The sequence below is a fragment of the Salmo trutta genome, chromosome 16 (genome assembly GCF_901001165.1).
Source record: "Salmo trutta chromosome 16, fSalTru1.1, whole genome shotgun sequence".
In the NCBI taxonomy this organism is placed as follows: Eukaryota; Metazoa; Chordata; class Actinopteri; order Salmoniformes; family Salmonidae; genus Salmo; species Salmo trutta.
In genome coordinates this window covers 55,322,171-55,346,778 of record NC_042972.1, presented here as the reverse complement: position 1 = coordinate 55,346,778, position 24,608 = coordinate 55,322,171, and the positions used below count along the sequence as shown (strand labels likewise).

Genomic DNA, 24,608 nt, shown 5'->3' with positions numbered 1-24,608 from the left:
GAACTTGAAACTATTTGTGACGCTCAATGCACTGCAAGACCTGCCCCTCCCATCTCCTCATTGGTGTTTAGGTGCATATACCCACGTGGGTGATTGAAAGATGAACTGAGGTCCAGAATCCAATTGGTTGAGGTAATGCACCTTAAAGTTGGTTGCCAACTTTAAGGTGCATAAGGTAATCTCTCCTTCCTTCAGGTAATCCTGAAGGAAGGAGAGATGACTAGAAACAAATTTGGTTTACAGTTTAATCTGTGGATTAATTGTCGGAGTAGAGGACCTTGTGCATTTCAGGTAAAATAACAACCCAATGTTTATATCCCAGGACAAAATTGCTAGCAACAGCAAGGTAGCTAGCTAAATTGCCATAAAATGTTAAATGCTTTTTGACCCGTCACAAAATGTATATAATTGGTTCAGAGTTTGGTTCATAAGTATTTAAACGCTTTGCTATGAGACTCAAAATTGAGCTCAGGTGCATCTTGATTCCATTGATCATTGTTGAGATGTTTCTACATCTTGATTAGAGTCCACCTGTAGTAGTTTCAATTGATTGGACAAGATTTAGACCCACATTTGACAGTGCATGTCAGAGCAAAAACCAAGACGAGGTCAAAAGGAATTGTCCGTAGAGCTCCGAGACAGGATTATTTTGAGGCACAGATCTGGGGAAGGGTACAAAAACATTTCTGCAGCATTGAAGGTTCCTAAGAACACAGCGGCCTCAATCATTCTTAAATGGAAGAAGTTTGGAACCACCAAGACTCTTCATAGAGCTGGCTGCCCGGCCAAACTCAGCAATCGGGGGAGAAGGGCCTTGGTCAAAGAGGTGACCAAGAACCCAATGTTCACTCTGACAGAGCTCCAGAGGTCCCCTGTGGAGATGGGAGAACCTTCCAGAAGGACAACCATCTCTGCAGCACTCCACCAATCAGGCTTTTATGGTAGAGTGGCCAGAGGGAAGCCACTCCTCAGTAAAAGGCACATGACGGCCCACTTGGGAGTTAGGCAAAAGGCACCTAAAGGACTCTCAGACCATGAGAAACATGATTCTCTGGTCTGATGAAACCAAGATTGATCTCTTTGGACTGAATACCAAGCTTCAGGTCTGAAGGAAACCTGGCACCATCCTTACGGTGAAGCATGGTGGTAGCAGCATCATGCTGTGGGGATGTTTTTCAGCGGCAGGTACTGGGAGACTAGTCAGGATCGAGCGAAAGATGAACGGAGCAAAGTACAGAGAAACCCTTCATGAAAATCTGCTCCAGAGCGCTCAGGACGTATTGTGGAGAAATTACAAGATTGTTATAATATTGTTATTGCATCAAATGGTTTTTTTATGCAACAGAATAGGGTTCTTAGAACTCTATTGTGTCTGTGTGAACTGAGAGGAGCTTCTGAGATTTAACTCTAGCAACCGATTTATGATGGTCTTGTCATCTCTCAGACTGAGTTGGTGTTTCTGTGCCGGGAGGTACCAGGGTGGAAATGGCTCGGGTATGGATAATTATGAGAGGAACCTTGTTTTAGGGGCCAGAACCTGGTTTCCACACAATGAGCACATCTTTACAGCAGATATTGTTTTTATACAAATCCTAACCTTGTGACCCATTCCACACATCTGTTGTTTGTCATGTAGACTAAGGGGATGTATCTTTGTTATAAAAAGGTGTTTGTATTATTTGTCTGAGGGCTCTCAACCCAACAGTCACCATGTTGCGTCGACCAGCAATCGTTATTGCTCTATATTTTCCCTATTAATACGTTTTGAATAAAGTAATATCCTGATTGGTGATTGACCCTGTCTCTCCTCATTGATTAGAATTTCTAGCACAGACGTCAGACTGGGGCGAAGGTTCACCTTCCAACAGGAGTGACCCGAAGCACACAGCCAAGACAACGCAGGAGTGGCATCAGGACAAGTCTCTGAATGTCCTTGAGTGGTCCAGCCAGAACCCGGACGAACATCTCTGCAGAGACCTGAAAATAGTGGTCATACCCAAGAAGAATCGAGACAGTAATCTCTGCCAAAGGTGCTTCAATAAAGTACTGAGTAAAGGGTCTGAATACTTATGTAAATGTCATTAAAAAAAAAAATTATACATTTGCAAAAAACTCTAAAAACCTGCTTTTGCTTTGTCATTATGGCGTATTGTGTGTATATTGATGAGGCAAAAAATAATTGATCCATTTTAGAAGGCTGTAATGTAACAAAATGAGGAAAAAGTCAAGGGGTCTGAAAACTTTCCAAATGAACTGAACTACAATGAGCAAAGTGATCATGCTGTTTTTATATGGCTGCTATGAAAGTGAATTGTGTTTGCGTGTGATCAGGGGTGTATTCATTCCACCGATTCTGTTGAAAAACATTTATTAAATGGAATGGGGATAAACATAACTGAATTTGTCCAATAGGAACTCTCGTTTGCAACTGTTTGACTAATGATTACACCCTAGATCAGCTAGATGCAGGCACGAGAGTTCACGGCGGTATTGAATGTGTTACAGTCTCACCTTGATTACTAAAAGTTATCTTGATGAATGTTCACAATGTAAACTTTTCATAAGATAGGTTGTAGCAATCTCATGATGGGTACAGGGACATTGAGTATCTTGTAGTAGCCTAAACCTATCAATGTTACATTGAGCTGCGTGAATGGAATATGAATGACAGTCATCCAATATACCGTAACATAAACAAGGGCATGCTCATAAGAAATACATTTTAAAAAATCACCCTACCTCATCTTAAATGGCACAGACCGCCACTGATCTACAGGTGGGTTAAAAGTCAGCCTCGGTTGGTTCTGTTTTTTGTCCTGCAGAAATTCCAGTTGAAAACTTAGGGATGGTTGGAAGAATTTCTCACGCTTATTCCTTCCTGATTCCAGAAATGGTAATGGTCATATTTGGAAAGTCTCAGTTATCCAAGTTAGTGGACGTTGGGGTCTCAGCCACTCAGTGTGTAGGTGAGTTGGGTGTCTTGAAGAGGCCACTCTTTCTGAGGTACCGTACAAGAAGAGGCACTGATATCACAGTGATGCTGATACGGAGCGGAGCAAACAGCTTGTGGATGGCGTACGCCAGGACAAACGTACTGGTACCCGCCGCCAACTTGGACTGAACCAGAGATTCACTGAATCCTATCTTGTACAGGATAGCAGCCATGTCGATCCCACTGTGGAGAGGAACACACATACCAGAGGGAGCCAGATAACTTTAGCATTGGACAGGATTTCAACATGGTCCTCAAAGCAATTGTAGCAACTTGCTAACTTGTACCTCAAAGACGCAGATCACTGAAAGGCTTTATGAAGACAAACTATTAAGTAATAAAATGTATCAAAATGGTTTCTAATGGTTCATCCCATTAGAATGCTGCTCTACACTTATCTTCTAACTACGTCTAAAATGGCTCCCTATTCCCTACATGGTGCACTGCAATGTACTAACAGAGCACTATAGGGAATATGGTGCCATTTCAGAATGTCCCCATGTCTCTCCCACAACAATTATACGGTGTGTTAGTGAACTGTAGTGCTGGGCGGGCCAGGAGGGCGTTGAATCCAAGGGCCATTACAGCTATCAGGGGAGATCTGTGAGCTGGCTGATAATCTGGACTCAATCCCTCTGGTATTCAGCCTACTGTCAATCAAGCCGTGTCAACTAGGAAGACAAATGTAATGTTTTTGTATATGTGACAAAAACTGCTGAAGTCTTGCAACATACAGTACCTGGACACAGCGAGGTAGAACATGCCCAGAGACATGAGGGACATAGATATGTGGAAGGAGACTCCTACAGCTCCGTACTCCTTAAAGATCTTCTTCAGCTGCTGGGTCTTGCTAGGTTTGTCCTCCTCAGGCTCCGGTACCTCGGGCTCCTCAGGGCCTTTGACTGAGGCCTGCTTTGGAGTCTGGTCCTGGTCGGGTCAGAGAGAGATATAATTTTGTATTTATCCTTTAATTAAACTCAGGGAAGTCACATTGAGATTTACAAGTTTTCAAGTGAGCCCTGGACAAGGAAGATCAATACTGGTTCCACATATAAAAGTCAAATTCAAAAACGATTAATGAAATGTACAGTTGAAGTCGGAAGTTTACATACACTTAGGTTGGAGTCATTAAAACTCGTTTTTCAACCACTCCACAAATTTCTTGTTTACAAACTATAGTTTTGGCAAGTCGGTTAGGACATCTACTTCGTACATGACAATACATTTTTCCAACAATTGTTTAGACAGATCATTTCACTTATAATTCACTGTATCACAATTACAGTGGGTCAGAAGTTTACATACACTATGTTGACTTTCTTAAACAGCTTGGAAAATTCCAAAAATTGATGTCATGGCATTAGAAGCTTCTGATAGGCTAATTGACATCATTTGAATCAATTGGAGGTGTACCTGTGGATGTATTTCAAGGCCTACATTCAAACTCAGTGCCTCTTTGCTTGACATCATGGGAAATTGTAGACCTCCACAAGTTTGGTTCATCCTTGGGAGCAATTTCCAAACGCCTGAAGGTACCACGTTCATCTGTACAAACAATAGTATGCAAGTATAAACACCATGGGACCACGCAGCCGTCATACCGCTCAGGAAGGAAACGCGTTCTGTCTCCTAGAGATGAACGTACTTTGGTGCGAAAAGCGCAAATCAATCCCAGAACAACAGCAAAGGACCTTGTGAAGATGCTGGAGGAAACAGGTACAAAAATATCTATATCCACAGTAAAACGAGTCCTATATCGACATCACCTGAAAGGCCGCTCAGCAAGGAAGAAGCCACTGCTCCAAAACCGCCATAAAAAGCCAGACTACGGTTTGCAACTGCACATGGGGACAAAGATCTTACTTTTTGGGGAAATGTCCTCTGGTTTGATGAAACAAAAATAGAACTGTTTGGCCATCGCAGGGACTGCAGAATTGACTGGTGCACTTCACAAAATAGATGGCTTCATGAGGACGAGAAATTATGTGGATATATTGAAGCAACATCTCAAGACATCAGTCAGGAAGTTAAAGCTTGGTCGCAAATGTGTCTTCCAAATGGACAATGACCCCAAGCATACTTCCAAAGTTGTAGCAAAATGGCTTAAGGACAACAAAGTCAAGGTATTGGAGTGGCCATCACAAAGCCCTGACCTCAATCCTATATTACATTTGTGGGTAGAACTGAAAAAGCATGTGCGAGCAAGGAGGCCTACAAACCTGACTCAGTTACACCAGCTCTGTCAGGAGGAATGGGCCAAAATTCACCCAATTTATTATGGGAAGCTTGTGGAAGGCTACCCGAAACGTTTGACCCAAGTTAAACAATTTGAAGGCAATGCTACCAAATACTAATTGAGTGTATGGAAACTTCTGACCCACTGGGAATGTGATGAAAGAAATAAAAGCTGAAATAAATCACTGTCAACTATTATTCTGACATTTCACATTCTTAAAATAGTGGTGATCCTAACTGACCTAAAACAGAGAATTGTTACTGGGATTAAATGTCAGGAATTGTGAAAAACTGAGTTCAAATGTATTTGGCTAAGGTGTATGTAAACTTCCGACTTCAACTGTATATGCATCATACATAGCCAATATGTTGAATAACAAACCACAGCATCCTTCCCAACCATTCATTAAACCTGGGGGTCCTGACCGAGCCTGGACACACTACTCATTCAAGGGTACTGCAGACTATTGAATACTGAATCAGTGTACTACTGAGTCAGCTAATTAGATGGAATCTGCCTGGAGAAGTGTTGTGTTATTCATGTAATCTACTGGGAGGGAAGAAAGAGAGAACGAGAGTGAGAGAGCGAGAGCTGGTGCTCCACTCACGAGACATGACGCAGGGCTGTGATTACTCTGTGTCACAGACACACTCAGAAGAACAGGAGGGGAGATTAGACACTATCTGTAGGATAATTACATGTACAGCGGCATGCAGGGCATGGGAAGAACACACACTTCCAAAGATTACATATAGTAGGGGCAGTAGAGCGTCAATCTGTATTATTGGCATGGAATACAGAGGTATTATAGGATAGACATAGTGACCAAAAAGAGCTTCTAAACATCAGAACTGGGATTGCTCACCTCAAACTGAACGAAGAGTTTTTCTTCAATGAGTCGGACGCAAGGGATATACTGTTGACACCCGACCAGGCCACAATGCCCGTGATTCGCTGGAGAAGGAAACGTAGATTTTGAGGCAAAAGATCAGGGTGCCTTGTGAGGACCAGGCGACGAGTGGCTAATCTGCCCTTGACCTCCATTTTGCTAGCTAACTTTCAACCGCTAGAAAATAAATGTGACAAATTGAAAGCACGTATATCCTACCAACGGGACATTAAAAACTGTTATATTTTATGCTTCACAGAGTCGTGGATGAACAACGAAATTAAGAACAGAGCTGGCGGCTTATACACCATCGGCAAAAAAGAACAACAGCCCCTAGTAAGACACGGGGCGGGTGCCTATGCATTTATGTAAACAGTCGGGGCACAATATCTAAGGAAGTCTAAAGGTTTTGCTCGCCCGAGGTGGAGTATCTTATGATAAGCTGCAGACCTCACTATTTACCCAGAGAGTTTACATCAGTTTTTTTCATAACTGTCTATATACCACCACAGAGCAAGGTTGGAACTAAAACCGCACTAATGAGCTGTATTCTGCCATAAGCAAACATGAAAACGCTCATCCAGAGGCGGCGTCCCTAGTGACCGGTGACTTTAATGCAGCGAAACTTAAATCAGTTTTACCGAATTTCTATCAACATGTTAAATGTGCAACCAGAGGTAAAACAATTCTAGACCACCTCTACTCCAAACAGAGACGCGTACAAAGCTCTCCCTCGCCCTCCATTTTGCAAATCTGACCACAACTCTATCCTCTTGATTCCTGCTTACTAGCAAAAACTAAAGCAGGAAGCACCAGTGACTAGGTCTATAAAAAAGTGGTCAGATGAAGATGCTGCTAAACTACATGACTGTTTTTCTAGCACAGACTGGAATATGTTCTGGGATTCTTCCGATGGCATTGAGGAGAACACCACATCAGTAACTGGCTTTATCAATAAGTGCATCGAGGACGTCTACCCCAACCAGAAGCCATGGATTACAGGCAACAGTCGCACTGAGTTAAAGGGTAGAGCTGTCGCTATCAAGGAGCGGGACTCTAACCAGGAAGCTTATAAGAAATCCCACTATGCCCTCCGACGAACCATCAAACAGGCAAAGCAACAATACAGGACTAAGATTGAATCTTACTACACCGGCTCCAATGCTCGTCGGATGTGGCAGGGCTTGCAAACTATTACAGACTACAAAGGGAAGCACAGCCAAGAGCTGCCCAGTGACACGAGCCTACCAGACGAGCTAAATAACACTGAAACATGCATGAGAGTGTCAACTGTTCCGGATGACTGTGTGATCACGGTCTCCGCAGCCGATGTGAGTAAGACCTTTAAACAGGTCAATGTTCACAAGGCCGCTGGGCCAGATGGATAATCAGGACGTGTACTCCGAGCATGCGCTGACCAACTGGCAAGTGTCTTCATTGACATTTTCAACCTCTCCATGTCTGAGTCTATAATACCAACACGTTTCATAGTCCCTGTGCCCAAGAACACTAAGGTAACCTGCCTAAATGACTACCGACCCGTAGCACTCACGTCTGTAGCCATGAAATGCTTTGAAAGGCTGGTCATGGCTCACATCAACACCATTATCCCAGAAACCCTAGACCCACTCCAATTTGCATACCGCACCAACAGATCCACAGATGATGCAATCTCTATTGCACTCCACACTGCCCTTTCCCACCTGGACAAAAGGAACACCTATGTCAGAATGCTATTCATTGACTATAGCTCAGCGTTCAACACCATAGTGCCCTCAAAGCTCATCACTAAGCTAAGGACCCTGGACTAAACACCTCCCTCTGCAACTGGATCCTGGACTTCCTGACGGGCCGTCCCCAGGTGGTAAGGGTAGGTAACAACACATCCGCCACACTGATCCTCAACACAGGGGCCCCTCAGTGGTGCGTGCTCAGTTCCCTCCTGTACTCTTCACTCATGACTGCACGGCCAGGCACAACTCCAACACCATCATTTAGTTTGCCGATGACACAACAGTGGTAGGCCTGATCACCGACAACGATGAGACAGCCTACAGCGAGGTGGTCAGAGACCTGACCGTGTGGTGCAAGGACAACAACCTCTCCCTCAACGTGATCAAGACAAAGGAGTTGATTGTGGACTACAGGAAAAAGAGGACCGAGCACGCCCCCATTTTCATCGACAGGGCTGTAGTGGAACAGGTTGAGAGCTTCAAGTTCCTTGGCGTCCACATCAAACTATCATGGTCCAAGCACACCAAGACAGTCGTGAAGAGGGCACGACAAAACCTATTCCCCCTCAGGAGACTGAAAAGATTTGGCATGTGTCCTCAGATCCTCAAAACATTTTACAGCTGCACCATCGAGAGCATCATTACGGGTTGCATCAATGCCTGGTATGGCAACTGCTCAGACTCCGGCCGCAAGGCACTACAGGGGGTAGTGCGTACGGCCCAGTACATCACCGGGGCCAAGCTTCCTGCCATCCAGGACCTCTATACCAGGCAGTGTCAGAGGAAGGCCCTAAAAATCAGCCACCCTAGTCATAAACTGTTCTCTCTGCTACCACATGGCAAGCAGTACCGGAGCGCCAAGTCTAGGTCCAAGAGGCTTCTAAACAGCTTCTACCCCCAAGCCATAAGACTCCTGAACAGCTAATCAAATGGCTACCCAGACTATTTGCACCCCCCCCCCCCCCCCCCACACGCTGCTGCGCTCTGTTGTCATCTATGCATAGCCACTTTAACCCTACCTGCATGTACATAATTATCTCAATTAGCTCGACACCGGTGCCCCCACGCATTGACGCTGTACCGGTACCCCTGTATATAGCCCCACTATTGTTATTTACTGCTGCTCTTTAATTATTTGTTTTTCTTATCTATAACTTATTTTTGTACTTTTTTCCCCCAGGTATTTTCTTAAAACTGCATCGTTGGTTAAAGGATTGTAAGCATTTCACTCACGGCACATGTGACAAATACAATTTGATTTGCTCTAGTCAGACACATAAAGCAGCTGTGCTCCCAATAGGTGAAAAGGTAAGAACCAAATAAGATGCAAATCATAAAACACACAGAGTAAAGAAGCTGGTGTGTAAATTATTGTACCACTGCCAGTCAGAGTGAGAGTGGTGAGTTCTATGATATTGCTTGCTGAGTGTCACAGGGAGAGCAACAACTCATTCCTAGACCAATAGGAATCCAGGAGGGGCTGACAGAGTAGAAAATAACTAGGCAAGGTCCGCATCAAGCTGACTCTACATTTTTTGAAATCGGTATGTTGCATTGAAAGTGGCTAATATAGCATCACACAATTGCCACAGTAAAGGGAAACGTTGATAGTGTTAACAGGGAAAACTGTAGAACAGTGATCACCGACCTTTGAGTCAAGATCACTTCGAGTCAAAATGCAAGCCGAGATATACCACTCAGATTTTTTTTTAAACATGCCTTAAACATAAGCCTATGGAACATTAACCAATTAAAAACCGCACTGTAGCAGGTTTGTGCAATAAGCTATAGGCCGAATACATTACAACCGCATATTAGCTTTGCTTGAATTGCCCTGCCAATGCATTGTTGTTCTGGACATTTTTTTTTATATTTCAAAATACACTTTCCTACTCATTCATTACTGCTGCAGAGTGGAAATAGGAAGAATGTGCATTTTATGGCTTATAAAAGTGTTGAATACAAAGTGTTGACAGTTCTGAGTAAGTACTTAAACATGAACTCACTCAACAACAAAAAAACAGCAGTTCTTTGCTGTATTCATTGAGTCTCTCTCTAGTCATGGTTTTAAACGTTTTGAAATCTCACAGTATCAACTTTGCTGTAGCTTTCTTTTATGCCTGCTACGTTACTGCAGACACAGTCATCTGAGACATCCAATTGGCCAGCGGTAGGCCTATAGTGCACTTGAAATGCTCTATGGGCCCGCCGTGAAGGCAGAGTTTGTGCCTTCAGACACATGAAATGGTTCAAAATGACAACAGTTCGCCTACCCGGTGTGCAGGGAAGCTAAATCGGGTGCACCTACCGCCAACAGTCCTAGACCAAAAAAATGTACGTATAAATAGGAACACAAGGCTTTATCGTTAGGTTTTTTACAAAAATGTTTGGCGATCGACTAGGAATTCCTTGGAGATCGACCAGTCGACGGTTGGTGACCACTGCTCTAGAAAGTTGAGTGAAGTTCAATCTCGTGCTGGTTAATTTCTGTATTATCAAATGAGGAGAGACAAACTTATCACACAAGTCAGAGTTATACTTAAACATCTTTATTAGTGAGAGCACTGCAATAGCGATGGCTGGTCGACGAACCACCCTCAGATGGTTTGTTGAGAGCCATGACACAAAGGCTACTAAAATCTTTAATAGCAAAGATCCCCCACCCCCTAGTCTACATAACTAACAGATGTGTGGAACGGGTCACAAGGTGAGACTTGATAGATGAGAAAGGAATATCACGCAGCAAGATAGCATTTGCTATAAATTCTGTTCTTATCGTTCAGTTTGGCCCCTATGACGAGACTCCGATCTCATTCCTGGTACTTCACAGCACAAAAACAAACTCATTCTATGGCATAAATCCATTGTCAACTCCAGATACTCCCTTCTCAAGTAAAACCCCTTCTTGACCACACGCCTGGACAAGCTCACTGGCGGGAGTGAGCTTCTAGGTCATACACTAACCCAGGATAAGTGCAACATCAGAGATAACATACAATGGTTCCAGATACTAGCACACACATCTTGTCTCAAACCTGATCTTCCCCAAGGCCAAAGAGTCTGGCGCACAGACATTGTGGAGACAAGTAATTGGTTCCCCATTAATCAGAACATCCCTTCACATGGTTTAAGAATAGGTAAAGACACATTCACATATGAAGACAATGTTCCTCCCCTGTCCTCTTCCCTTTCTGATATTCTGCATAGCACCAGGGACATGTGAAAGACAAGCCTTACTTCTCCCCTCTCTGGGCCCCAGGTGACTGAGCCCCAGCTGAGGGAGGAAGTGAAACTGCCAACACCAGAGTCCAAAGGGATACATTCTAATAACAAGCATATCATATAAGCATATTATGCAGATAAGACATCTTAATTATCTATGTTACCTAACTAATTCTGATTCTTCCACCACATGCTTCTCTCTGTGGGCTGATATTTCTGCGCGGCAGTCTTGGGGCTACTGAGCACGCGTGCAGCTTAGAGGGAACATTGGGTGTCAGCTATGATATGACACATTGAGTTATTGAACTACAGTAAGTGAAGTGAACTAACACCTGGTAACAGAATAACATCATGTTCTATGATCTATACAGAAAAACATAATTATGAACGCAATCCTCTTCAGGTGATGTTTCCTGAAGAGGTACACAAACGTAAAAACATGTAATATCCTCCTTTGTATGTTTGGGTATTATTCTACACACTGGCTATTATTCAAATGAGCTCCGCACCCAAACAAGACCAAATTAGGTTGGTCCCCGGACCAACTCTGTACCAATCATAGACTTGTTTCACAAGTTTGGACATCACACACAGTACAGCACAGTAGAGTACAGCTTAGCAGAGTTCAGGACAGTAAATTATACTGTACTATACTCTAGTGTGTTCTACTGTACTAAACTGTGTATTGTACTGACATATACTCTACTTTTCTTTGCTGTACTGTCCAAATTTGTGAAACAGACATCTATGATTGGACTCACCAAATGTCAACGTCCATGGACAGCGTCTGTGCTCAGTGGGTGAGAGGACTGGTTACAGTAAATGGAAAGAAAAGGGAAGAGAGAGCGAGGTTGTCCAGACTGTTTTCAGATTTGCTTTGACCACCACACGACAGAAAGAGAAAAACATTGAGCTGAACATAATAGTATGCCAGTGACAGTGAGGAAAGTAGCAAGTGACCTAATTGAGGTTTGTTACTAGGGCCAGGACGACACCAGTATTGTGATCCTCATTAGTATTGTGGAAAGGAAACAAAACATAATATTACCATAATACACGAGAAGGCCTAGTGATTGACTGAAGCACGGAGAATTTTTGTTATTTTTTTATTGCCATGTCATGGATAGGCCTGGTTTAAAAACTGCATGCCTATACGGTGAACATTGGACAAGGGAATAGAAGCAGGGCAGTACTGTGGAATGAAAAAGTTTGATAAGTTATACAACTTCATGGAACAAGCAAAATTAGCCTGGCTGACGTGCGACCCACATGACTACAGTCATGGCCAAAAGTTGAGAGAATGAAAATGTATATTTGTGTCACAAAGTCTGCTGCCTCAGTTTGTATGATGGCAATTTGCATATACTCCAGAATGTTATGAAGAGTGATCAGATTAACTGCAATTAATTGCAAAGTCCCTCTTTGCCATGCAAATGAACTGAATCCCCCCAAACAATTTCCACTGCATTTCAGCCCCGCCACAAAAGGACCAGCTGACATGTCAGTGACTCTCTCGTTAACACAGGTGTGAGTGTTGACGGGGACAAGGCTGGAGATCACTCTGTCATGCTGATTGAGTTCGAATAAAAGACTGGAAGCTTCAAAAGGAGGGTGGCGCTTGGAATCAGTGTTCTTCCTCTGTCAACCATGGTTACCTGCAAGGAAACACGTGCCATCATCATTGCTTTACACAAAAAGGGCTTCACAGGCAAGGATATTGCTGCCAGTAAGATTGCACCTCAATCAACCATTTATCGGATCATCAAGAACTTCAAAGAGAGCGGTTCAGTTGTTGTGAAGAAGGCTTCAGGGCGCCCAAGAAAGTCCAGCAAGCGCCAGGACTGTCTCCTAAAGTTGGTTCAGCTGCGGGATCGGGGCACCACCAGTACAGAGCTTGCTCAGGAATGGCAGTAGGCAGTTGTGAGGCGAAGACTTTTGGAGGATGGCCTGGTGTCAAGAAGGGCAGCAAAGAAGCCACTTCTCTCCAGGAAAAACATCAAAGACAGACTGATATTCTGCAAAAGGTACAGGGATTGGACTGCTGAGGACTGGGGTAAAGTCATTTTGTCTGATAAATCCCCTTTCCGATTGTTTGGGGCATCCGGAAAAAGCTTGTCCTGAGAAGACGAAGTGAGAGCTACCATCAGTCCTGTGTCATGCCAACAGTAAAGCATCCTGAGACCATTCATGTGAGGGGTTGCTTCTCAGCCAAGGGAGTGGGCTCACTCACAATTTTGCCTGAGAACGCAGCCATGAATAAAGAATGGTACCAACACATCCTCCGTGAGCAACTTCTCCCAACCATCCAGGAGCAGTTTGGTGACGAACAATGCCTTTTCCAGCATGATGGAACACCTTGCCTTAAGGCAAAAGTGATAACTAAGTGGCTTGGGGAACAAAACTTCGATATTTTGGGTCCATGACCAGGAAACTCCCTAGACCTTAATCCCATTGAGAACTTGTGGTCAATCCTCAAGAGGCGGATGGACAAACAAAAACCCACAAATTCTGACAAACTCCAAGCATTGATTATGCTAGAATGGGCTGGCATCAGTCAGGATGTGGCCCAGAAGTTAATTGACAGCATGCCAGGGCGGATTGCAGAGGTCTTGAAAAAGAAGGGTCAACACTGCAAATACTGACTCTTTGCATCAACTTCATTTAATTGTCAATAAAAGCCTTTGACACTTATGAAATGCTTGTAATTATACGTCAATATTCCATAGTAACATCTGACCAAAATATCTAAAGACACTGAAGCAGCAAACTTTATGAAAATTAATATTTGTGTCATTCTCAACTTTTGGCCACGACTGCACATTTGAAGTCGGAAGTTTACATACACCTTAGCCAAACACATTTAAACTCAGTTTCACAATTCCTGACTTTTAATCCCAGTAAAAATTCACTGTTTCAGGTCAGTTAAGATCACCACTTTATTTTAAGAATGTGAAATGTCAGAATAATAGTAGAGAATGATTTATTTCAGCTTTTATTTCTTTTATCACATTCCCAGTGGGTCAGAAGTTTACATACACTCAGTTACTATTTGGTAGCATTGCCTTCAATTTGTTTAACTTGGGTCAAACGTGTCGGGTAGCCTTCTACAAGGGTGAATTTTGGCCCATTCCTAAGAACAGAGCTGGTGTAATTGAGTCAGGTTTGTAGGCCTACTTGCTCGCACACGCTTTGTCAGTTCTCCCCACAGATTTTCTATAGGATTGAGGTAAGGGCTTTGTGATGGCCACTCCAATACCTTGACCTTGTTGTCCTTAAGCCCTTTTGCCACAACTTTGGAAGTATGCTTGGGGTAATTGTCCATTTGGAAGTCACATTTGCGACCAAGCTTTAACTTCCTGACTGATGTCTTGAGATGTTGCTTCAATGTATCCACAATTTTCATTCCTCATGATGCCATCTAGTTTGTGAAGTGCACCAGTCCCTCCTGCAGAAAAGCACCCCCACAACATGATTCTGCCACCCCCGTGCTTCACGGTTGGGATGTTGTTCTTCGGCTTGCAAGCCTCCCCCTTTTTCCTCCAAACAAAACAATGGCCACTATGGCCAAACAGTTCTATTTTTGTTTCATCAGACCACAGGACATTTCTCCAAAAAGTACGATCTTCGTCACCATGTGCAGTTGCAAACGTAGTCTGGCTTTTTTTAATGGCGGTTTTGGAGCAGTGGCTTCTTCCTTGCTGAGCGGCCTTTCAGGTTAGGTCGATATGGGACTTGTTTTACTGCACTTTTCGCACCAAAGTACGTTCATCTCTAGGGAGACAGAACACATCTCCTTCCTGAGCGATACGACAGCAGCGTGGTCCCATGGTGTTTATACTTGCATACTACTTTTTGTACAGATGAACGTGACACTTTCAGGCATTTGGAAATTGCTCCCAGTGATGAACCAGACTTGTGGAGGTCTACAAATTATTTCTGAGGTCTTGGCTGATTTCTTTTGATTTTCCCTGATGTCAAGCACAGAGGTACTGAGTTTGAAGGTAGGCTTTGAAATACATCCACAGGTACACCTCCAATTGATTCGAATTATGTCAATTAGCCTATCAGAAGCTTCTAAAGCCATGACATTTTCTGGAATTTTCCAAGCTGTTTAAAAGGCACAGTCAACTTAGTGTATGTAAACTGCTGACCCACTGGAATTGTGATACAGTGAATTATAAGTGAAATAAGCTGTCTATAAACAATTGTTGAAAAAATTACTTGTGTCACACACAAAGTAGATGTCCTAACTGACTTGCAAAAACTATAGTTTGTTAACAAGAAATTAGTGGTTATTTGTGGTGATGCCTGCCCACTTGCCCTTCAGCACAGGCATCATGACCCCCAGCACGGCCTGTACATTGCAATATATGTATCCTGCCAATGCAAAAGTCTAATACAGCCATAGTGCGATATCAGATTTTTTTACTTTGAGCAAATTAACCAATTATCTTTTGTTGAATTTATATAACAGTCCAACCATGTTTAACATTATCTAGTCCAACTGTGGCATGATTCCACAATTGCTGTCTGCTGATTTTGTCCTTACAGTGCATTTGGAAAGTATTCAGATCCCTTGACTTGTTCCACATTTTGTTACGTTACAGCCTTATTATAAAACTTCAAACTACACACAATACCCCATAATGACAAAGCAAAAACAGGTTTAGAAATGGATGCTCAGTGCATCCGGTTTCCATCGACCATCCTTGAGAGGTTTCTAAAACTTGATTGATTGGAGTCCACCTGTGGCAAATTCAATAGATTGGACATGATTTGAAAAAGGCACACACCTGTCTATATAAGGTCCCATTGTTGACAGTGCATGTCAGAGCAAAAACCAAGCCATGAGGTCAAAGGAATTGTCTGTAGAGCTCCGAGACAGGATTGTGTCGAGACACAGATCTGGGGAAGGGTACCAAAAGATGTGTGCAGCATTGGAAGTCCCAAGAACACAGTGGCCTCAATTGTTCTTAAATGGAAGACGATTGGAACCACCAAGACTCTTCCTCGAGCTGGCTGCCCAGCCAGTCGGGGGAGAAGGGCCTTGGTCTGGGAGGTGACCAAGAACGTGATGGTCACTGACAGAACATTCCAGAAAGACAACCATCTCTGCAGCACTCCACCAATCAGGCCTTTATGGTAGAGTGGCTAGACAGAAGCCAATCCTCAGTAAAAGGAACATGACTGTCCACTTGGAGTTTCCAAAAGGCACCTAATGACTGACCATGAGAAACAAGATTCTCTGGTCTGATGAAATCAAGATTGAACTCCTTTGTCTGGATGTCAAGCGTCACGACAAGAGGAAACCTGGCACCATCCCTACAGTGAAGCATGGTGCTGGCAGCATCATGCTGTGGGAATGTTTTTCAGCGGCAGGGACTGGGAGACTCGTCAGGATTGAGGGAAAGATGAACGGAGCAAATTAGAGAGATCCTTGATGAGCGCTCTGGAGCAGGTTTTCAAGACCTCAAACTGGGGGAAAGTTTCATCTTCCAACAGGACAACGACCCTTATTACACAGCCAAGACAATGCGGAAGTTGAATGTCCTTGAGTGGCCCAGACAGAGCCCAGACATAAACCAGAAAATAGCTGTGCAGCAACGCTCCCCATCCAACCTGACAGAGCTTGAGAGGATCTGCTGAGAAGAATGGGAGAAACTCCCAAATACAAGTGTGCCAAGCTTGTAGTGTCATACCCAAAAAGACTTGAGGCTGTAATCGCTGCCAAAGATGCTTCAACAAAGTACTGAGTAAAGGGTCTGAATACATATTTTAATGTGACCTCAGTTTTTTTATTGTGCACGTTTAAAAAAAAAACAGTTTTTGCTTTGTCATTATGGGCTAGTGTGTAGATTGATGAGGGGGAAAAACTATTTAATCAATTTTAGAATAAGGCTGTAAGGTAACAAATTGAGAAAAAAGTCAAGGGATCTGAATACTTTCCGAAGGCACGGTACACTGTAGCAAGAAAGTAATACTAAGTGTATGTTGTGCAGTAAGCTGTTGGTATTCCATGTCCCTCACCCTAATAATTTAGTCCCTTTACCACTCTTAATTTCACCTACTGTTCTGACTTGGTGGTGCACATGTAGCCTATAACCTGTTTTAGAGAAATGCAATCATTGAACATTGTAAGAACTTCCATTGTTTGCCTATATGCCCACTTTATTTATCCTATGGTTCTGACTTGGTGTTCAAGGAGAACACCGTAAGAACGGCCCATGTTCTGAATTCTGTTGCTGTACATTTCAAAAGTGTTGAACAAATAGTTATTGACTAAGTCCGTCCTAGGTCGTTCATTAATTTCTTAATCGAAATTATGGATAACCTCTTATCTGCTTGTCATCCCCTTATGCCATAGTTTGTACATGTCAATTGTTAGTAGAAATTACATTTTTTGAAGCAAGTCAGCCATATCAGCTATGTTTTTTTAAAGGCAGTAATGATCTGTTTCGCTGCAGACAAGGCTCCGCTGATACCACTGCTACACCTGGCTAAGGTGTTGGGACAGCTTTATGTAAGCCCTTACAGATTGTGGGCACAGTTTTCACCATTAAAGTGCAATTCATGTATTGTTTAGTGTTGTGTAGTAGATTTGCAGGCATGCATCTCGCCCAAAAAGATTTACATTCTAAAATTGCCACTGAGTACTTCACACCACTGGCATGGTTGATGGTCAAATATTGTTAATTTAAATTCGATGTCACATGGGTTAAACAAACACCATTCAAAGTTGAATTTACCACTTTGTGATCTGCGATCTCCACCCTTTTGGGAGCAACAGCATCCGAGGAAAAAGGTCTCATTTGCACAGTCAATGTGGAATATAGCCGATGATTGCAGACATTGGCGCCAGACGTAAACACAGATTCAAGTGCATCTAAGTATAGTTTCTTCTGCCAGCTTTGGCCTCCATTCGTCCGATAAAGCGTTGAGCTAGTGACGTTATGTGTACGGCTGAATAAGCTTTTACCATTACTTTTGTTGGAGAGATTTAAAGAAAACGAATTTACTCGAGTTAATTGTTGCTGACGCGTGATTATGAAACGAACAGAGTCCCGGTTCTTGACGGAAAACATGTCCTTCTCCCTTTTTTCTCGCTTTCCATCAGGCGAAAGTGCAGAATCATCCTTTTCCCGACCACCACCGCCGATATATCCACAAAAAGCTCGGGAGCATTTGAATGTATGGATGTTACGTAATGGCGATGTGCAGGTAATGTCAACTAACGTCAGTCTGTTTGTTTTAAGTTGCGCCGCTGCCCCGGTCGTGGAGTTGAAACCCTGCTCCAAAGCCTTCGCCGACAGCCTCGCTCCTCGACACACAAACATGTCTCTCAAACTACAAACTAAAACACGGACTGTAAAAGCGACGAATTCAAATAAAACAAACATTGGTTGAGGATACGAATACAAATAGATATCAACTGCTGTCCATCTCGCGCTTCTGATTACGTCGTGTGTGGAAGAGCCAATAGGACACAGACATGGCTCCACCAATAACGAGCCCGTATGTAGGTGAACGTTGTAAGGGGGGGTATTTTACTCTGGGACTGGTTGAAATGAGCTAAAGCCCCGTCACGTTATCAGTCGAAGGCCGAGAGGGAGGCGTCCCCTTCTCAAATCGAACAGTAATTTGCGCGGCTCGGTCATTTTGTCAACAAGGCAGCAGGTGCATTGTCCATAAACATAGAACATCTCTTTTCCATGAAATGTATAAGTAATTTTCATTGGGAAGGCAGGTAAAGCGTTTGAAAAGAAATCAAAAGCAATCACTTTTCCATGGGAAAACAGAATTCTAACAATTACTACTCGTGCTTAATTAGTCTAGGTTCACATTTGTTCAGAGCTGAGTCAGACAGAGTGGGGCACCTCACTCACAAATGCAATCAACTTTAAGCCAGTGCAAAACACGCTACATTATTGTATTGAACGTGGATCATCGAACATCTCATTCCAAAATCATGGGGATTAATGTGGAGTTTGGTTTGTCCCCCCTTTGCTGCTATAACAGCCTCTACTCTCCTGGGATGGATTCCAAGTTGATGTTGGAACATTGATGCAGGGACTTGCTTCCATTCAGCCACGAGCGTTAGCGAGGTCAGCCACTGATGTTGGCCGATTAGGCCTGGTTCGCAGTCGGCGTTGCAATTCATCCCAAAGATGTTTGATGGGGTTGAGGTCAGGGCAATGTGCAGGCCAGTCAAGTTCTTCTACAGCTGATCTCGACAAACCATTTCTGTATGGACCTCGCTTTGTGCACGGGGGCATTAGCATGCTGAAACAAGAAAGGGCGTTCCCCAAACTGTTGAAAGTTGAAAGCACAGAATCATCTAGAATGCAATTGTATGCTGTAGCACTAATATTTCCCTTCACTGGAACTAAGGGGCCTAGCCCAAACCATGAAAAACAGCCCCAGACCATTATTCCTCCTCCACTAAACTTTACAGTTGGCACTAGCATTCGGGCAGGTAGCGTCCTCCTGGCCTCCGCCAAACCCAGATTCGTCCGTCGGACTGCTAAAACGTGATTCCCCACTCCAGAGAACGCGTTTCCTCTGCTCCAGAGTCCAATGGCGGCAAGCTTTACACCACTCCAGCCAACACTTGGCATTACGCATGGTGATCTTGGGCTTGTGTGTGACTGCTCGGCCATGGAAACCGTTTCATGAAGCTTCTGATGAACAGTTCTTGTGCTGACCTTGCTTCCAGAGGCAGTGTGGAACTCAAATCAAATTTGCCCCCCGAATACAACAGGTGTAGACCTTACAGTGAAATGCTTACTTACGAGCCCCTAACCAACAATGCAGTTTTAAAAAATACAGATAAGAATAAGAAATAAAAGTAACAAGTAATTAAAGAGCAGCAGTAAAATAACAATAGCGAGACAATATACAGCGGGGTACCGGTACAGAGTTAATGTGTGGGGGCACCAGTTAGTTGAGGTAATATGTACGTGTAGGTAGAGTTATTAAAGTGATTATGCAGAGATGATAACAGAGAGTAGCAGCAGTGTAAAAGAGGGGAGGGGGGAAATGCAAATAGTCTGGGTAGCAATTTGATTAGAGGTTCAGGAGTCTTATGGCTTGGGGGTAGAAGCTGTTTAGAAGCCTCTTGGACCTAGACATGGCAGCTCCGGTACCGCTTGCTGTGTGGTAGCAGAGAGAACAGTCTATGACTAGGGTGGCTGGAGTCTTTGAACATTTTTAGGGCCTTCCTCTGACACCGCCTGGTATAGAGGTCCAGATTGGCAGGAAGCTTGGCCCCGATGATGTACTGGGCCGTTCACCCTACCCTCTGTAGTGCCTTGCGGTCGGAGGCCGAGCAGTTGCCATACCAGGCAGTGATGCAACCAGTCAGGATGCTCTCGATGGTGCAGCTGTAGAACCTTTTGAGGATCTGAGGACCCATACCAAATCTTTTCAGACTCCTGAGGGGGAATAGGTTTTGTCGTGCCCTCTTCACGACTGTCTTGGTGTGCTTGGACCATGTTAGTTTGTTGATGTGGACAGCAAGGAACTTGAAGCTCTCAACCTGCTCCACTGCAGCCCCGTCGATGAGAATGGGGGCGTGCTCGGTTCTCTTTTTCCTGTAGTCCACAATCATCTCCTTTGTCTTGATCACGTTGAGGGAGAGGTTGTTTTCCTTGCTCCACACGGCCAGGTCTCTGAACTCCTCCTTATAGGCTGTCTTGTCGTTGACCAGGCCTACCACTGTTGTGTCATCGGCAAACTTAATGATGGTGTTGGAGTCATGCCTGGCCGTGCAGTCATGAGTGAACAGGGAGTACAGGAGGGGACTGAGCACGCACTTCTGAGGGGCCCCTGTGTTGAGGATCAACGTGTTCGATCTGGTTTAAGTCCGGGTTCTGGCTGGGCCACTCAAGGACATTCAGAGCAGACAGTATCTGCTGTAAAGATGTGCTCATTGTGTGGAAACCAGGGTCTGGCTCCCAAAACAAGGTTCCTCTCATAATTATCCATACCCGAGCCATCTCCACCCTGGTACCTCCCCGCACAGAAACACCAACTCAGTCCGAGAGACAACAAGACCATCATAAATCAGTTGCTAGAGTTAAATCTCAGAAGCGCCTCAGTTCACACAGACACAATAGAGTTCTAAGAACCCTATGCTGTTGCATAAAACAACTATTTGTTACAATAACTGTCTACGAGCTCTACAGACAATTCCTTCGACCTCATGGCTTGGTTTTTGCTCTGACATGCACTGTCAACTGTGGGATGTTGTATAGACAGGTGTGTGCCATTCCAAATCATGTCCAATCAATTGAATTTACCACAGGTGGATTCCAATGAAGTTGTAGAAATGTCTCAAGGATGAACAATGGAGACAGAATGCACCTGAGCTCAATTTCGAGTCTCATAGCAAAGGGTCTGAATACTTATGTCAATAAATGTATACATTTGCAGACATTACTAAAAGCCTATTTTCACCTTGTCATTATGGGGTATTGAATTTAGATTGAGGAAAAACATTTATTGTGTTGATTTTAGAATAAGGCAGTAATGTAACAAAATGTGGAAAACGTCAAGGGGTCTGAATGCTTTCCGAATGCACTGAAGATTAGGAATTCACCAGAATGTCTTTTATTTCAGTCAACATCTATATTTGTGTGTAAATGTTTGGAACCAATGAATGGGTCAAAATGTCCCAATTAGTGACATCTATTAAAAACAAATGCTATATTTGACCCTGAATCTAATTTAATAACATCACTCTCTCTCTCTCCTCTCTCCCCATTTAGCAGAGTCTGACAGTATGTGTCTAACATCATTGAAGTATGTTAAGTATTTTCCCATGAGATGTGGCAGTAATATGAAGTTCCAGCCAGTTTGACTAATGATAGCCCTCTCTCCCGTCTTGGACTGAAGGAAATTAGATATTCAATAACCTTAAAAGAGAGTGATAGGCTAGTCAAGGTTATAAACAACCACAGTTTATAACTTTCAATTTCTGAGAAAATACTAGTGGGCTTATGCTGTATATAGCTCACCAGTTTGTAGTCCTAAAAACAGGAAATTAAACCTCTGGTTCGTTCAGCCATTCCAATGGGGGAAATTAATGGGGAAAGAAAGTGGTTTTGGGGTATACGCCAAAAATAAGGTCTCAGGTTAACACAGGCTTAGGAGACCTTATTTTCGGCATTTATCCAAAACCTTACAAAAAAACACATTAATTTCCCCATAGGCTTTGTCAAACGAGCCATGGCGGAGTGAGTCGTTCTTAGTGCCTACAAAAAGACCCCATTATTATTGTTCACTATTCCATGAGACTTTTTTATTTTAGATTTTTATTGCATTCATAAAGTTGGTCTATAATTATCCCACTGGGCAAAAACTGGTTGAATCAACATTGTATTTTTATGTTGAAATGACGTGGAAACAATGTGATGTTGAATAAATGTGGAAAACTGATTGCATTTGCAAAAAGTCAAAGTAAGGGAATTTCATTTTTTTTTTACCCAACTTTTAACTTAAGTCCAATGACATTTTTGGTTGATTTCATTTTGAATTCACGTTAGTTGACAACTCAACCAAATGTAAATGAAAACTAGATGTTGAAATGATGTCTGTGCCCAGTGGGATGTCATGTGATGTTTCACACTATCATCATGTACATGTGGGGCTGTATACCCAACTCTTTTTCAGATATTAATTTGCCCCATTGTGTCTGGGTACAGATAAGGTTATCCACATTCAGACTGCGTTTGATAACTGAAGGCGTGCCTGATCAACTGCTTTTGCTGCCCATGGGTTTACTGTGTGTATTTGCTGTCTGTGGGTGTGTTTGTCAGTGTAGTTGAATTTCTGTGTTACATAGTGGGTGGAAGTTTGTGTACGTGCAATAGAACACTCTGTCTCTCTCAGGAAATGGTTAAACCACATAACAGGTCTGAAACACAACTGTGCTCCTCACCTAGTTAGCTTCTGTAGCAGACAATGATTTGAATATGCAATTCTTTCTATAGCTGATTTCAAAACTCATCATGTGCCTTTCTCTTCTTCGCTGACCTGTGACCGGTGTAGTAACTTTCGCTGGAATTAACACACAGTTAGTGTGAGAGCTCGCAACCAGCCATTCAAAACAAACTACTGCTGGGGCTGCAACAGTACTCTCTACCCTCCTTACTACCTTACCACTACCATCAACATGACAGGTGGTTCATTGGTGTCTGTAAAAGTGGAGCCTTCTATCTATGCATTTCATTTCACCTTAATTAAAATATACACTGAGTATACAAAACAGGTAAATCCAGGGTGAAAGCTATAACCCCTTGTTGATATCACTTATTAAATCCACTTCAATCAGTGTAGATGAAGGGGAGGAGACAGGTTAAAGAACGATTTTTAAGCATTGAGACATGGATTGTGTATGTGTGCCATTCAGAGAGTGAATGGGTAAGACAAACAATGTAGGTGCCTTTGAACGGAGTATGGAACTGTATTAGGTGCCAGGATGACCGGTTTGTGTCAGGAACTACAATGCCACGGGGATTTTCACGCTCAACAGTTTCCCATGTTTATAAAGAATGGTCCACCACCCAAAGGACATCCAGCCAACTTGAAATAACTGGAGTCAACATGGGCCAGCATCCCTGTGGAACCCTTTCGACACCTTGTAGAGTCCATGCCCCGACTAATTGAGGGTGTTCTGAGGGCAAAAGGGGTTAATTAGGAAGGTGTTCCTAATGTTCGGTATACTCAGTGTATTCTTTATGTGTTTTCAAATGAACATTTCATGAACTCAGCTTTTATAGTAGACTTAAATTAAGTTCTAATATTGAATATCTCATTTTTTAGAGGAAGTGAAATAGGATGCCATAACAGTTCGATGTTGTAGTGTGGAAATAGGATGTTGTTGGCTAATAAGTGAGAGGCCACAGCCAGTCAGTCTCCACGACCGCAACATGCTGACTCTGCACTCATAAACGCACTCAAAAGAACGACTGAGTTACTGGGACTGACTGGTAGCTCATTGAGATGCGTGTTTGTTCTCCATCATCAAGGCTATTGTTGCTGCACAGCAAGATGTAGTCTGGCTGCCATGTGTCACATAATAATGTCAATGATTGTAAATGTCTACTCTACATACAGCAGAAGATAGAGAGCAAACACATTGCTGTTTCTTGTTTGATACATGCGGCTCAGGTGAGAAACCAGAAAATCGGGTCATAGATACAGTAGATTGCTACAGTGTGACACGAGTCGACAATATTTCCCCATTCCATTCGCTCCATTGACACCTACCCGTCTGATGTGCTAGTGAAAGTCACCAAATATGCCATGTCATGCATTGTGTTATGGATTAATGTCAATCCCTCAGCACTGCGGGTGTCCTGCTGCTGTTGCTGTGTTGTTTTGGTAGTGTAAAACCAGCTTCTCCATAGCAGTCCCATACAGCTCCCTTCCTGTGTTTGTGTGGCAGGCATGCCAGGGTTAACTGCTAAGCTCTTTGCAGGCAGCTAAGACAGGGTGTCCATCTAAGCAGAAAATATCCTTACAGCTCAAATCTCA

General features: G+C 43.3%; 1 protein-coding gene across 1 annotated transcript; it reads right to left on the bottom strand.

Moving 5' to 3' along the window:
- Window positions 1–2,423: 2,423 nt before the first annotated feature.
- Window positions 2,424–18,553, bottom strand: LOC115151068 (uncharacterized). The gene is made up of 3 exons (XM_029695019.1): window positions 17,819–18,553; window positions 3,732–3,919; window positions 2,424–3,175 (listed from the first exon to the last, which is right to left on the bottom strand). The coding sequence occupies exons 1-3, from the start codon at window positions 18,467–18,469 to the stop codon at window positions 2,956–2,958; spliced, it is 1,059 nt and encodes a 352-aa protein (XP_029550879.1). The 5' UTR covers window positions 18,470–18,553; the 3' UTR covers window positions 2,424–2,955.
- Between the last annotated feature and the right edge of the window lie 6,055 nt (window positions 18,554–24,608).

Coding starts and splice junctions, on each gene's coding strand:
- LOC115151068 (XM_029695019.1), bottom strand. CDS start 18,469: ATGTTTGTTTTATTTGAATTCGTCGCTTTTACAGTCCGTGTTTTAGTT. Junction 3,920..17,818: donor AGATCGCAGATCACAAAGTG/GTAAATTCAACT, acceptor TGACCCGACCAG/GACCAGACTCCAAAGCAGGC. Junction 3,176..3,731: donor TTCTACCTCGCTGTGTCCAG/GTACTGTATGTT, acceptor TCCTCTCCACAG/TGGGATCGACATGGCTGCTA.